Source organism: Rhinolophus ferrumequinum, chromosome 15 (genome assembly GCF_004115265.2).
Source record: "Rhinolophus ferrumequinum isolate MPI-CBG mRhiFer1 chromosome 15, mRhiFer1_v1.p, whole genome shotgun sequence".
Lineage (NCBI taxonomy): Eukaryota > Metazoa > Chordata > Mammalia > Chiroptera > Rhinolophidae > Rhinolophus > Rhinolophus ferrumequinum.
This window is the reverse complement of record NC_046298.1, coordinates 42,237,630-42,251,205: the sequence shown is the minus strand read 5'-3', so window position 1 is coordinate 42,251,205 and position 13,576 is coordinate 42,237,630. Positions and strand designations below refer to the sequence as shown.

General features: G+C 48.6%; 1 protein-coding gene across 1 annotated transcript; it reads left to right on the top strand.

Moving 5' to 3' along the window:
- The first annotated feature begins 9,094 nt into the window (after positions 1–9,094).
- PGLYRP1 (peptidoglycan recognition protein 1) lies at positions 9,095–13,240 on the top strand. The gene is made up of 3 exons (XM_033129096.1): positions 9,095–9,420; positions 12,331–12,452; positions 12,993–13,240. Exons 1-3 carry the CDS (start codon positions 9,140–9,142, stop codon positions 13,169–13,171), a joined length of 582 nt encoding a protein of 193 aa, XP_032984987.1. The 5' UTR covers positions 9,095–9,139; the 3' UTR covers positions 13,172–13,240.
- The last annotated feature ends 336 nt before the right edge of the window (positions 13,241–13,576 follow it).

Genomic DNA, 13,576 nt, shown 5'->3' with positions numbered 1-13,576 from the left:
GGGCCTCCGGTCCCTGCTCGTCCCCTCTGACTGGGTACCTTGCCCCCTCCCACCCCAATCAAGCTGAAAAGAGTTGGCCTCAAGTGGCCACATGAAGTCCTGGAGAGACACGGGTCGCTCTTTCCCAGACGTCTCCTTTAGGCTTCTCCGGAATTGCTGTTCCGGACGCAACTGTTTCCAAAGTTCCAACAACAGTGCATTGGGTTGTCAGTCTATTTTCTCCCGATCGACCCCTGCTGCCACGAGATCACACCACATCTGTGAGCGTGTTACTCTCTGAGGCCCGCAACCTCGCCCCTTTACTTTTGATTTGGGCTTCCAGGTCTCAACTGCGCGGACCTCCTGTCTTAACTTCCTTCACCTCCGGCTTTCAACATCCCCTAGGGTGGCCATGGCAGTTGTAACTTCATGGATCCGTCGCCCACATAAGGCGTAAGAATGGCAACCAAGGATCCAAAAGCACTCGCAGGTGCAGTATCCAAAACCAGATCTCTCATGCTGGCTGTAAAAAGCTCGTCATCCGGCCCCTGCATATTAGGGTTGAATAATAGCATGTCTCATACCCATTTCACGGATGATCTGCATAAGTTCCGTATATGACTGCCATTGACTCACAGTGTCTGGCAGCTCGCCAGCCTGTCCCCATACTGTGTGTACCGCAGCGGTGAGCCACTCCATTAGAGAGTGGTTGCCCTGGTTTTGGGCCAACCTATGGCAGTTCTGTAAACTTTGTCACAGGGACGGATGCACTGTCACAAAGGCTAGCTTTTCCATCTCGCCTGAGGAGCAGAGAATGTTGTCTACTCCCTCATCCCATAAACGTAATAGCCAAGCCGAGACTGGCTCTCCAGGGCGCTGTCGGCACCACCTCCCCAGCTCCTGCAACTCAGTGGGAGTGTAAGGGGTGTAGGTTGTGAACTCAGTCACAGCTGGGTTGCCGGCAGCAATGCCCCCAGGGCCCAAAGGTTGCTTACGTTTTACCCTTTGCTTCACGATTGGCCGGGCTTGGGGGTTGGGAGCTACATTGTCTCCTCCACTCGCTTCCTCCGCCTCTGCCTCAGAGTCTCCACTGTGGGTCCCCTCTTCTAACAGGCGGACCCGAGCTTCCAGCGCTTCCAACCGGGACACCTGGTCCGGCACCTGGGCCATTTCATTAAGCGTATTTTCCGTGTTGAGACTCAAGGCCGTGAGGAACATCCAGCCCACGCGGCCGGCTGTAGCCTTCGCCTCCTCTGGCAACCGCTCAGCCAGAGCCTGCAGGGCCCTCTCCACGCTGGCTGAAGAGCCGTCCATGTCCTCCCACCCCTCTTTGGGGGTCCAACTCCTGAGAACAATGGCCACCGGACACCACACACTGTGTGGGGGCCACATGTCCTCCTGCCCAGAGTCAGACTCCATTCCTACCTGGTCGGAATCTTGCTCACCGTGCCAGGTGTCTGAGTGGGTGGAGGCCTCCATGTAAGATGTCCACAACCCTCGGAGCCTAAGGCCGCAGATTACCAAAATGAAGGCAACGTCGTCCATGGCCAAGAGGGTGGTGTGCCAGCTGGAGGCTTGAGTCTCCCAGGCAGACCGCGCCACCCATTCCCGGTGTCACTCCTCATGGGCCTCCCGAAGCTGGGCTCTCACACGCACAAACCGCTCCACCATGCTTTGGTAGGTTGTGGCCGGCACCGTACCCTGCTTATGAAACTGAGCTTTTATACGGATAAACTGCTCCAGTACATTCCGGAGAGTTTGGGCTAACACCACACCCTGCTCGCTGCCCCACGTTTCGCACGGGGCAGCTTGCAGGGGTCTCTGCTCCCGCTCCCCACATAAGAACGTAAGATGTGGCTAGGCCAAAAAGGAACACCCACGGAGCCATAGGTAGGGGAGTCATACCACTATAGTCTCACTGGAGGCTGGATTCACACAACGTGCGACCTGCTGTCTGCTTTTCTGCCAACCGACCGACTCCCCTCTCCAGCGCAGCCGCGGCAGTGATATCAGTGGCCAATTGGTTAACCGGCTACAGCTGACGGCCAACTAGCCACAAACGATGGCCATCTACTACCGGAGCCAGCACCTTTCCACGTGAGGCCGAGAGCCTGGAAACTGCTCTCTGGGGCCTGTTTCCCACAGACATCCTGGATGAGAATGGGGGCAGGAGCAAACAGAGAGCAGTCCCCTCCCCGAATAAAGAGGAATGAAAAATGGGTATCTATCATGTGAGTTTCCCAAATTACTCAAAGAGGGACTGATTCAACAAATGTTGGAGAAGGCTGACCCTCCCCTGCTCCCACCCCAACTCCCCGGAGTGAACCACGGTCTCCCGCAGAAAAGGAAATCCATTTTGAATTTGCTCTATCCACAGTCATTTGGTATGGACTGTCGTTTTGTATGTATCTTTCTACTTTGTCTTTTTTAAGGTGTTTTTGAAAGAGGGTAAATTACATTTTATTTAGCAGCTGTTAGCTTGATTATAACTTTTAAATATTTAACAACAAGGGTATACAGGTCTCCATCTGTACTTGTGTGGAAACACACGTATAAGGGGCAGCCTGACGCTTACAACAGCCCTGTGAGGGAGGGGCTGTCATTAAGTCCACTTCACAGATGGAGGGTCTGAGAGGGGCTTAATATGTGATAGTCACATGGAGTTATCACCAACTGTGTGCTAGGGGCTGGGAATATAATGGTGAGCAAGAGGGGAAAATGATAACCCCTTCTTTATCTTTTTTTTTCCTTCTTTATCTTTAAACAGGGCAATTATACATCCTGGACTATTTGAGACAGTCCATGTACACCTATTGACCCAGCATAATTAATAGCTCCCTCTTTCACTCTCAAGTGTCATGCTTTGGACAAAAAATTACACCACGACCCTACTTACAGAACTCACTGTATAATAGGAGAGACAGAAATTAGTCAAAGCATTACACAGGTAATAATGACAGTGGTGATAAACACAAAGGAAAGGAAATGATGTGGGGACAACAAATAGATTTGTCATCTCTGAAGAGGTGACACCGAAGGAATAGTAAGTGACGATTGGAATAGGGCAAGTGAGGGGGGTGAGCATTCTAGCCTCGGGAACAAAGGGGAAAATGAAAATTCTGCATTGTGTTTTAAACTTGTCCTTGCTATAATCACCATTTAATTTAACTTCTTTCATTGTTGATACAACAAAGAAAACAAATGTTTTTTGCTAACTGCAAGAGAATCTGGGGCGTGTTTATACTGGCTGAATGAATCATAACAAGATCAAAGAAAGGCAGTTGATGAGTTAAATATTTTTAAATGTTCCTAAAATACACAGGGAGTAAGTCTAATTTAATTTCCTATCATAAAAGTACACAAGTAATACAGTCCCAAAATTAAAGGCCATAGAACAATTGCCCATTGATGTTTCAGTAAATGTTCGTAAGGGCATGTGTCAATTTTAGGCTGGCAAGACACAGAATACGTAAAATTCTAACAAGGGAAGTCTCCACGAACCCACCTGGCTAATGATTATATTTTTAGTACCATTAAGGAATCTTATGCGCAAATATTTATAAAAGGCTAATTGAATGATTTGTAATATTTTTTTTACTTAAAAATTTTTTTTCATTAATTTCAGGTACAAAACAACATAATGATTAGACACTTACACACCCACCTCACAAAGTGATAACCCCACCAAGTCTACTACCCATCTGACATCGTACATAGCTATTATAATACCATTGACTATATTCCCTATGCTGTACTTCACATCCATTCAGTACTATTTTATATTAGTTTCAGGTGTACAGCATGGTGGCCAGGCATCCATACAACTTATGAAGTGGTCCCTCCATCAAGTCCAGCACCCATCTGACACCCCACACAGTTTTGCTTTTTTTACTCTATTCACCAGACTGTACTTCACATCCCCGTGACTACCAATTTCAGCTTCCTAATACCTTCACTTTTCTCACCCATTCACCAACCCCCTCCCATCTAGTAGCAACCGTCAGTTTGTTCTCTGTGTCTATGCGTCCATTTCTGATTTGTTTGTTTATTCTGTCCTTTAGATTCCACATATAAGCGAGATCGTAGGGTATTTGTCTTTCTCAGTCTGACTTATTTCACTTAGTATAACATCCTCTGGGGCCTGATTTGTAATCTTCAAGCTACGGTACAAAGTTCCTGAATTTCTTAAGGTTCCTCTATTTAAAATGTATGCAGTGTATACACAGTGCCCTAAGAGACAGGGTAGTCAAAGCATCCTCAAGGGGAGCAAGAAGGGCTGGTTGGCTGGGAAACTCCAGAAGACGGTCTCAGAATGAGTGAAGTGAGGCTGAGGTGGAGGCAGTTTGTGCTGGAGGCCATGGTGAGGAGCGTGGGACTCATCTGAAGAGCCACGAGAAGCATCAGAAAAATAGGACTCACTTTTGAGAATGACCTTCAGGCAAAACCTAATCGGATCTGAGCTTTGGCCTCATAAGGGTCAGGGTGCATGGTGGGAAGTCTCTGAGGATGTGGGAGCACCCAGTAGGTTGGAGGAGATGGTGACTGAACCAGTATGGAGAGAGTGGAAATAGAAAGGGGTGGTCCAATTCATGAGACATTTAGGAGGTAACAGCAACATGACTTAGGGGTATATTGGATATTTATTCAATCATTTGGTATTTATTGAGCACCTGCTATACGCTGGGCATCGTTTTGGGAGCAAGAAACAAAAGGGGAGTAAATAACAGTTGGTCAAGGATGATGCTCAGATATATGACTTTTGTAACTAAATGATCATGTCATTCCCTTAGACGGGGACTCCTGGAAGAGGGCCGATTTTGGAGGTGCAAATCATGAGCCATTTGGGAAATTGCATTTGAAGTGCCTGTGGGACATCCAAGTGGAGATATCAAGTAGGCAGGTGGACACAGGGATCCAAAATTCAATTGAGAGCTCTGGGCTGGACGTAAAAATCTAGAAGTCATCTGTATTTCAGTGGTGGCTGAAGCCATTACCTGGATAAGACCATCTGGCAGAAAAAGTGTAGTATAACAGTCAGGGAGGGAAGAATGAGTCTGAAAGGGAGCACAAAAGAAGCAGAAGGAAAATCAAGACAGTCTTATGACACAGAAGGTAAGAGAAGTGAGTATTTCAATAAGGAAATGGTCAGCTATGTCAAATGCTGCCGAATTGCCCAAGGTCCTCCAGCTAATAAGAGGAGGGGCTGAAATTTAAAACCAGGTCTAACTATTTAATAAATGGTGCTAGGACAAATGGCTAGTCATTTGGAAACAAAATTAGACCCCTACCTCACACCATATGCAATTATAAATTCTAGCCGAGGTAAAGGTCTAAAAGTAAAACACAATATTTTTTTTAAAATAGAAAAAGTATAACCTTGGTATATAAATAGTTTCTTAAGGCACTATAAGAAACACAAGAACTATAAAAGAAAAAAAATAGATTTTTTAATAGACTGGAGAAAAAGGTTTGCAGCACATTAAAGAGACAGGGTTAATATCCCCCGTATACATTAACCCAACAGGGAAATGATTAAGAGATGAACAGATAGTTCACAGAAGATGGATGCAAACCGTCATAAATAACTGAAAAGATGATCACCTCTCTGATGTTCAAGAAAATACAAATAAAACAATGAGATATCATTCCCTGGATTGGTAAAGCATTTTAAAACTGATCACATTGCTGGGGGGGGGGGAGCAGGGGGGAATACTAAACTCTTTGGAATGGTATTTGGCAATATCTGTTAAAATTTTAAATGTAACTCTGTATCCTGATCTGGGTGCTGGATACACGATGTATTCATGGTGTGAAAACTAATAGAACTCGCCACTCTATTAATTCTATTAACTTTATAAATTCTATTCTATAAACTCCATAAAAAGTGCATTTATAGGGGCCGGCCCAGTGGCTCAGGCAGTTAGAGCTCCGTGCTCCTAACTCCGAAGGCTGCCAGTTCGATTCCCACATGGGCCAGTGGGCTCTCAACCACAAGGTTTCCAGTTCGATTCCTCGACTCCCTCAAGGGATGGTGGGCTGCACCCCCTGCAACTAGTAACGGCAACTGGACCTGGAGCTGAGCTGCGCCCTCCACAACTAAGACTGAAAGGACAACAACTTGAAGCTGAATGGCTCCCTCCACAACTAAGATTGAAAGGACATTTAAAGGACAACAACTTGACTTGGAAAAAAGTCCTGGAAGTGCACACTGTTTCCCAATAAAGTCCTGTTCCCCTTCCCCAATAAAATCTTTTTTTAAAAAAGTGCATTTATACAATTTTCTACATGTATGTTATTCTTTAATGCTTTTTAAAAAGAACTGAAACCCAAAATGTACATCCCAACAACTCAACAATCCTAGTTATGGGATTCTTTTCTTCATTTTGCAAATGGATAACAAAATGGTAAACATCAATTTACTTTTAAAACGGGCAATGGAAATAAACAGGCAATTGACAGAAGACAAATTCAAATGCCAAATCCAAATGTGTAGCAAACTTCGAAAAATACTCAGTCCCCTCAGTGGTCATAAAAATGCCAATTAAAGCTACAAAGAAATATCACTTTATACCCATACATGCACTTCTGAGGTGATTGGGGGCTCAGTACATTATTGGTGGAAACATGAATTGTTAACACTCTTCTGGGGAAAACAATCCAGTAATATCTATTAAATAGTCTTTGACCTAGAGTCTGTATTTATAATGTATAAATACTTCAGTGTGTAGGGCTGTATGTATGATATTTTGTGCAGCACTGAGGGGAAAGAACTGGAAAGCTTCAAAAAAGAAAAGATTATGTCAAAATTGTAAAACTATACCATGAAATGTTATGCAACTATTTTGAAGAATAACTTGGCAGACTTCCTTGCAGTGTGGTAGAACCCCATTCTGAGTTCTGGCCAATAAGACGCAGGTGAAAGTGTAACATGAGACTTTCATTAAGTCTTCTTTCCTTCTCCAGTCTCCATTTCAGGAATGCAGGTGCAATGGCTGGAGTTCTAGGAACTACACTGAATTATAAGGACAAACGTTACAACCAGGTTTCTCTAACAGTGGATTAGGAGTAAACCAATCCTGGATGGCTTTATGTAACCTCACACAACCCTGGGCTGCCAACCTCTGAACTTCTTTTATGTGAGAGACATTATAAACCTCTACTTTGTTTATGCCATTATCTTGACTTCCTGTTACTCAAAGCCAAGCTAACCCCAACTAGTGTGGCTGGCCCTTGCTGTGGTCTAAGAATCCAAATGGAGTCTCGAAACCGTTTGGAGGCCCCGTTTCTGCAAAAAGGCAAGGTTGAGGCAAAAATATAGAAAAGGAGATGCATGTCTTCAAGCCCTTTCCTCTCCTTCCAAATGGCACTCTGATGCCCCCATCCCTTCTCTCCTGCTCAGAAGTACAGGCCTTCGTGCCGGATGCATGCAATCTGTATTCAAAGGATCTGGTAAATATTGGTTCACTCTAACCTCTAACAATTATAAGGCATCTCTTTCCATTCTTCCCGGGCATTTGTATTTTATTTAAGATAAAGCTTTCTGATAGAATGTTTGGAATAATCGACAGGCCTGTGGGAGAAATACTTTTGGATCTATTGACCTAGAGAAATGCACATGAAATATTAGGTAACAAAAGGCAAAGTGATATGCATGGTTTTTATTTTTTTATACATCCTTATATAATGTTTATAGGAAATGGAATATATGATTTAGAACTTAATCTCTGGCACTAGGAAGCCTGTGGCTAAACTCCAGTGTCACCATCTTCTCCCTGTAAGTGATAACCCCTCCAAGTGTCAGTTTCCTTGACTGTAAAAGAGGGTTAATAAATAACATCTATTTCACAAATCTGTTGGGAGCGTGTGCTGAGCTAACTCACGAAAAGTGCTTAGAGACGCCTGGTGCGCCACGCAATGATATCATGGCTATAAGCATGATCTACACGAGCAAGGAAAATATGTGGAAGAAAACATACCACACTGGTAACCTCAGGGAGTGGGACACAGGTGATTAACATTTTGTATTAATTCAACTTGTTACAGCTAGTATGTTTCTTTTGTAAATTTTTAAAAATCCACTAAAGTAGCAGGAAAGGAGGAAGAGCAAACCAAACAGTCTGGGCTGATTTCATCACAGTTCTCTAGGAGGGAGTGGGAGACGGGGCCTGGGCAGGGCAGAGGCCCCAGGAAAGCCTTCTGTGCCAACCGGTGATTGCAAACCACTGAGCGGCGCTGGGCAAATGGCTGTTCCTCTCTGGACCTCAGATTCCCTCCTGTGCAGAATGGAGCTGCTACTGGCACCCACATAAAGCACGTTGCTTACTACCAAGGACAGATTTGAGTTTGAGTCCCAGTGATGCTTATGTGGCATTATGAGCCTGGCATCTTCTAAGGGCTCAACCTTGTCAATCCATTTAATCCCACATTGGCCATATTACCAATTATCATCTCCATTTTGCAAGTGGGGGAAACTGAGGCACAGGACGTTTAGGGCACTTGCCTGAGCTCACACACTGGAATGTGGCCAGAATTCAAATGCAGGCAGCCTGGCTCTGAATTTCAGCTCTGGGACACCAGGCTTTACTATGCCCCGTGTCTCAGGCACATAACTTCCCCTTTCCCAGCCTCAGTTTACTCAACTGTGAATTGGGCTTCTCAATACTCACCACTTGGATTTACTGAAAGGGCTAAATTACATCAGGCTTGGCCTGGGAGAAGTGTTTTAAAAATGGCAGTCTTTGTTATCTCACTACCTGTGGGAAGAAGGAAAAAGAGCCCCCCGCCCCCCTCTGTGTTATGTTCCCGGTGAGTTGTTCAATGCCCCACTGAAAAGAGAGACAACGCAGGCCCCAAGTCTTCCAGAAACCACAGGGCAAAGTACCCAGGGGCCTGTGTGCCTCTCCCCCACCCTACTCTCAGCCCAGTGAGGGGCCCCTTGACTTTGTCATGGGCTCCCCCACCCCACCTCCCTCAGATCCAACCACATGGCATCCTGTTTCAGCCTCGCCAGAAAAGGAAGCAGAGTCTAAGGTCCGATGTAACCTGCTAGGGAAGTCCCACAGGGGTATGGAGCAAGGCTTTCCCCACTGTTAGGCCCCAGCATATAAAGGCGACCCAGGCAGCCCCGCGCTCCGAGCCATCCTTGTGTGCCCTGCCCGCCATGTCCCGATTCTGCGTGCTGCTCGCCTGGGCCTTCCTCGCTCACCTTGGACTCGGAGCAGCGCAACAAGACCAGAAATGCTGCGGCCCCATCGTGCCCCGGAGAGAGTGGAAGGCCCTGGCGTCTGAGTGCGTCCAGAAACTGGAGCTGCCCGTGCGCTATGTGGTGGTGTCACACACGGCAGGTAGCTCCTGCGACACCCCGGCCTTGTGCATGCAGCAGGCCCAGAACGTGCAGAACTACCACGCGCGAACGCTGGGCTTCTGCGACGTGGGCTACAAGTAAGTGTGCAAGGCAGGCAGCGGCTGCAGCCCGGCCTGGAGGTGGGAAGGGTGTACTGGCCTGGGAGACAGTAGGGACCAGGACCAGGTCCTAGAGCCGCCTTGTTGACACCCTGCGCTGCCTACTCAACCTCACGGTGTCCTGGTTTCTCCCCAAGGTCACCACATAGGGGTGGGGTGTGCAGGCAGCACAAAGATGCTAGGAAGATGGGGAGAGGGCTGAAGGCCAACTTCTGTTCCCTGGAGGAAGGGACAGACTTGGCCAACACACATGAACGTGTCATCTATGCTGGAGTCCCTTCCTAGTCTGGTTCCTTTTGTAGGAGGCAGACAGCGAGTCCCAGCTCCGCTTACGGTTGCCGGAGACCCAGGGCAGGCAGTCACCCTCTCTCGGCTTCCTCTCTGCAAAGTCAGCGGGACTGTGGCCCACCTGGTCATCAAACCCCTACACACAAAGCACTTAGGCCACCGCCTGCATGTAGTCAGAGCCCCCAAATCCAGACTATCGCCACGAGGCACCTCCTATGTTCCAGGCAGGGTGCCGAATGCTGGGAGCGGGACACAGCCATGAACAGTGTGAATCTAGCCTGACTGGACTTAAAGACGAGCAGAGAGAAACAAAGTCAACATGATGACTTCAGATGGTGACAGGAATGATGGGGAAAAAAAGGAGTGATTGAGGGCGACCTCAGAAGCCGAAACCAGACCTGCATGGGCTCCTTTTGAAGGGCAGATTGAGGGACCATCTTTCTGTTATGGTGGCTTTGAGGTGGCGCTGAGGTGGCTCTGGGATGGGGGCGCTGAGGGAGTGTGGTAAGCTAGGGGTACCACAGGGATAAAGGGTATGGAACCGAGTGAGCTGGTCATGCAGGAAGGCCAGAGGTCAGGGTGGCTGGAGGCAGCTGGGAGGAGTGACATGCAATGAGGACGGTGTGGGAGCCGGCTGGCACAGGGCCTTGGAGGCCACCTGCAGTCTCTGGTTCCACTGGGGAAGGCAGGAGCCAAGGGAGGGACGTGAGACTGCTTAGTTAGGTGTAAGAAGCTCCCTGTAAACGTAATTTGGTGGTTACCAGAGGGTAAGGGGGTTGGGGGGTGGGGGATCAAATGTATGGTGATGGAAGGGGAGCTGACTCTGGGTGGTGAACACACAGTGTGATTTATGGATGATGTGATACAGAATTGCACACCTGAAATCTATGTAATTTTACTAACAATTGTCACCCCAATAACTTAAAAAATAAAATTTAAAAAAAAAAAAAAAAGAAGAAGAAGAAGCTCCCTGTAGCGGCCATAGGAAGAGACTCTAGGACGTGAGGGCAGAAATCCAGCGGGGACTGATTAAACCTGCCTCTGGGGCCCAGACCCACCAGCTCCCTTTCCAGGTTAACAGGCTGGGATCCAGCACAAGAGAATGCTTGACCCCTACAGGTTCTCAGGCCTGGTAAGCACCAGTCACCTTACTGGAAATGCAGGTTCCCAGGTCCCACCTTTAGAGGGCGTCAGTCGGGCTGGGATGAGGCTGGGAAATCTAGGGACCTCACTCCAGAGAATTCTAAAATTCTCCAGAGAATTCACTCCAGAGAATTCTAAAAGCCTCCAAGAGTATCCCCAGCTCTTCCGGCTCAAGATCTTACAATTCACAGGTTCCAAAGTCAAGGTTTTGTTTCCAAGGTTTTGCTCCAATTCCAAGTGTTCCAGTGAAGTAATGAAAATCAGAGGCTCCACAGCCTCTGGCCTAAACTGCCTTTCAGAAAAGCAGCTCAAATCTATTTCTCAGATTTTAGGAGTCAGGGTCTGATAAACACTCTGAATCCTCCTTCCTTGTCACATCATGTTCTCTCTCAGGGCCTCAGTTTCTTCGCCGTCAAATGGGGCTCCTAACTGCACCCACCTGGCAGTGGTTGAGGTTTAACTTAGATGTATCCACTTAACACACTGGAGCACCAATCTCAATCTCCTGTGCCAGGTGCTGGGGACACAGCAGGGCCAGAACCGGCCCAGCCCTGGGAGCCAGCGACACGATGGTATTTCTAGTGTCTTCCGAGCCACATTCTGAGAGTCTGGTTTCCTAAGTGGCAGACGCAGGACCCGATATTTGGAAGTTCTAACATGCTGTGAATCATTGGTGACCCTCGAGTCAGAGGGCTGAGGTGGCAGATACTGCTTCTCCAAAGATGCTGATCTTCTAGTTAATTCAAACATGCCAAGTCAGACTCACTCAATACAGACGTGCTGCCAGGATTGGAACCCTGAGAGGCAGATGCTAGGGTTCCAGGGCCCACATCTGGTTGTAGCCCCAGCCCTTAAGTCCCTGATCCTGTCACCCAAGTGGACCCCAGCAGGCAACAGGAAACAGGCTGAGGTGAGAGCAGAACAGCTCTTGATGGACAGTTCTGAGGCAGGGGCCTCTAGTGCATGACCTTGGGCAAATCATCTCTCTTGTTTAAGTCTCTGCTTTCTGGGCTTAAAGTGGGAATGACAACTGCCTCCGAGGACTGCATGTGAGGACTCAGCAAATCAAGAGCTCAAAAAATCCTCCAGAGAGGCAGGAGAGAGCGAGGAATCAGATCCTGGGGGTGGGAGTCACTGGGACGTGGGTGAAAATCCTGGCTCAGGCCCTGACTGGCTGTGTAACTGTAGGCAGGTTTCTCCACCTCTCTGGTTATCTACAGAACGGGGGCAGTAGTGACTCATGGGTTGCTGCGAGGATGAAAAAAGTGCACACAGAGAGCAGTGTGTGGCATATCAGGGGCCACTGTCATTGTCATTGAGAAATAGGGGATAAGGAGGGTGTGGGAGAAACTGCATGTGTGGCAGGAACAGGGCAGGGGAAGTGGAGGAGGGAGTCCTCTCCCAGGAAGCCCTGGTGTACTCACCAACCTCCCTCACCTCCCGCCCCACCCCACGCAGCTTCCTGATTGGAGAAGACGGGCTCGTGTATGAGGGCCGGGGCTGGAACATCAAGGGTGACCACACGGGTCGCTTCTGGAACCCCATGTCCATCGGTATCACCTTCATGGGCAACTACATGGGTGAGTGTCCAGCCAGTCAGGAGGGGGAGCAGACATGGGCCCTGGGGGACGGCGCAGAAGCGTGTGGTCATGGGGAGACACTGCCACCTACAAGCGCTGACCTTGGGCAAGTGACTCTGCTTTGCTGAGCCTCAATTCCTCTTTTGGATAATAACCATTTTCAACCACATGGTTCGGAGGAGGATTACTTAATCTCTATAAAAGTTCTTATGCTTGATAATAGCATTGCTGTGGGTAGGCCCGGAGAGAGAATAAGCAATAATCCTGACAGCCGTCACGTGCTGTGCCAGGCACCATTTGGTGGGCTTTACATAAAGTAACTCATTTCGTGGTGCTATAGCCCTGGGGCAGGTGCCATTGTTCTCTGCCTTCAGAGATGAGGAAACTGAGGCACAGAGAGATGAAGGCACCCTAGGGAGTGGCAGACCAGGTTCTGGGCCCTAGCGGCCCAGCTGGGAGTGCATAATCGGAATCACTACCCCACACTACCTCTGCCCTCGAGGAAGCCCCAGCTGAACTCCTGCCTCTGTCCCCCACCAGAGCGGTCACCCCCGCCCCGGGCCCTCCGGGCAGCTAAGAGTCTGCTGGCTTGTGGTGTGGCTCAAGGAGCCCTGAGCTCTAACTACGAGGTCAAAGGACATCGGGATGTGCAGAAGACGCTCTCTCCAGGTGACCAGCTGTACGAAATCATCCGGACCTGGCCAGACTACCACGAATGAGGCCCTGTCGAGCTCCACCCCCAGTCAGAAACCCATTGCCCCCCCAATAAAGGTGCAGCTCAAACTGTGCTCCTGTCCCACCACAAACCTCCCTTTCCCACCCTCCCTCCCACAAGGGCCCCAACCATCCCCCACACATGCCAGCACTCTGTCCTGGCTGATGCTCAGAACCCAGAGGCCCTGACCCTGAACCAAGACCCCAGAGATCCCAGCTCGGAAGCAACAACACAGCTCAGAACCCAGAGGTCTCAGGTCAGAACGCAGGAATCAGCACCACGCCGGCCCAGACGTCACAAACAGCAGCTAGGGGATCCTCCCAGGCAGTGAACCGTGCTACAAGACACCCCTCTCCACCACACAGCCAGAGACATCCTGTGCAGAAACTATCGGACCCCCCTGAGGACA

Coding starts and splice junctions, on each gene's coding strand:
- PGLYRP1 (XM_033129096.1), top strand. CDS start 9,140: ATGTCCCGATTCTGCGTGCTGCTCGCCTGGGCCTTCCTCGCTCACCTT. Junction 9,421..12,330: donor TTCTGCGACGTGGGCTACAA/GTAAGTGTGCAA, acceptor CACCCCACGCAG/CTTCCTGATTGGAGAAGACG. Junction 12,453..12,992: donor CTTCATGGGCAACTACATGG/GTGAGTGTCCAG, acceptor GTCCCCCACCAG/AGCGGTCACCCCCGCCCCGG.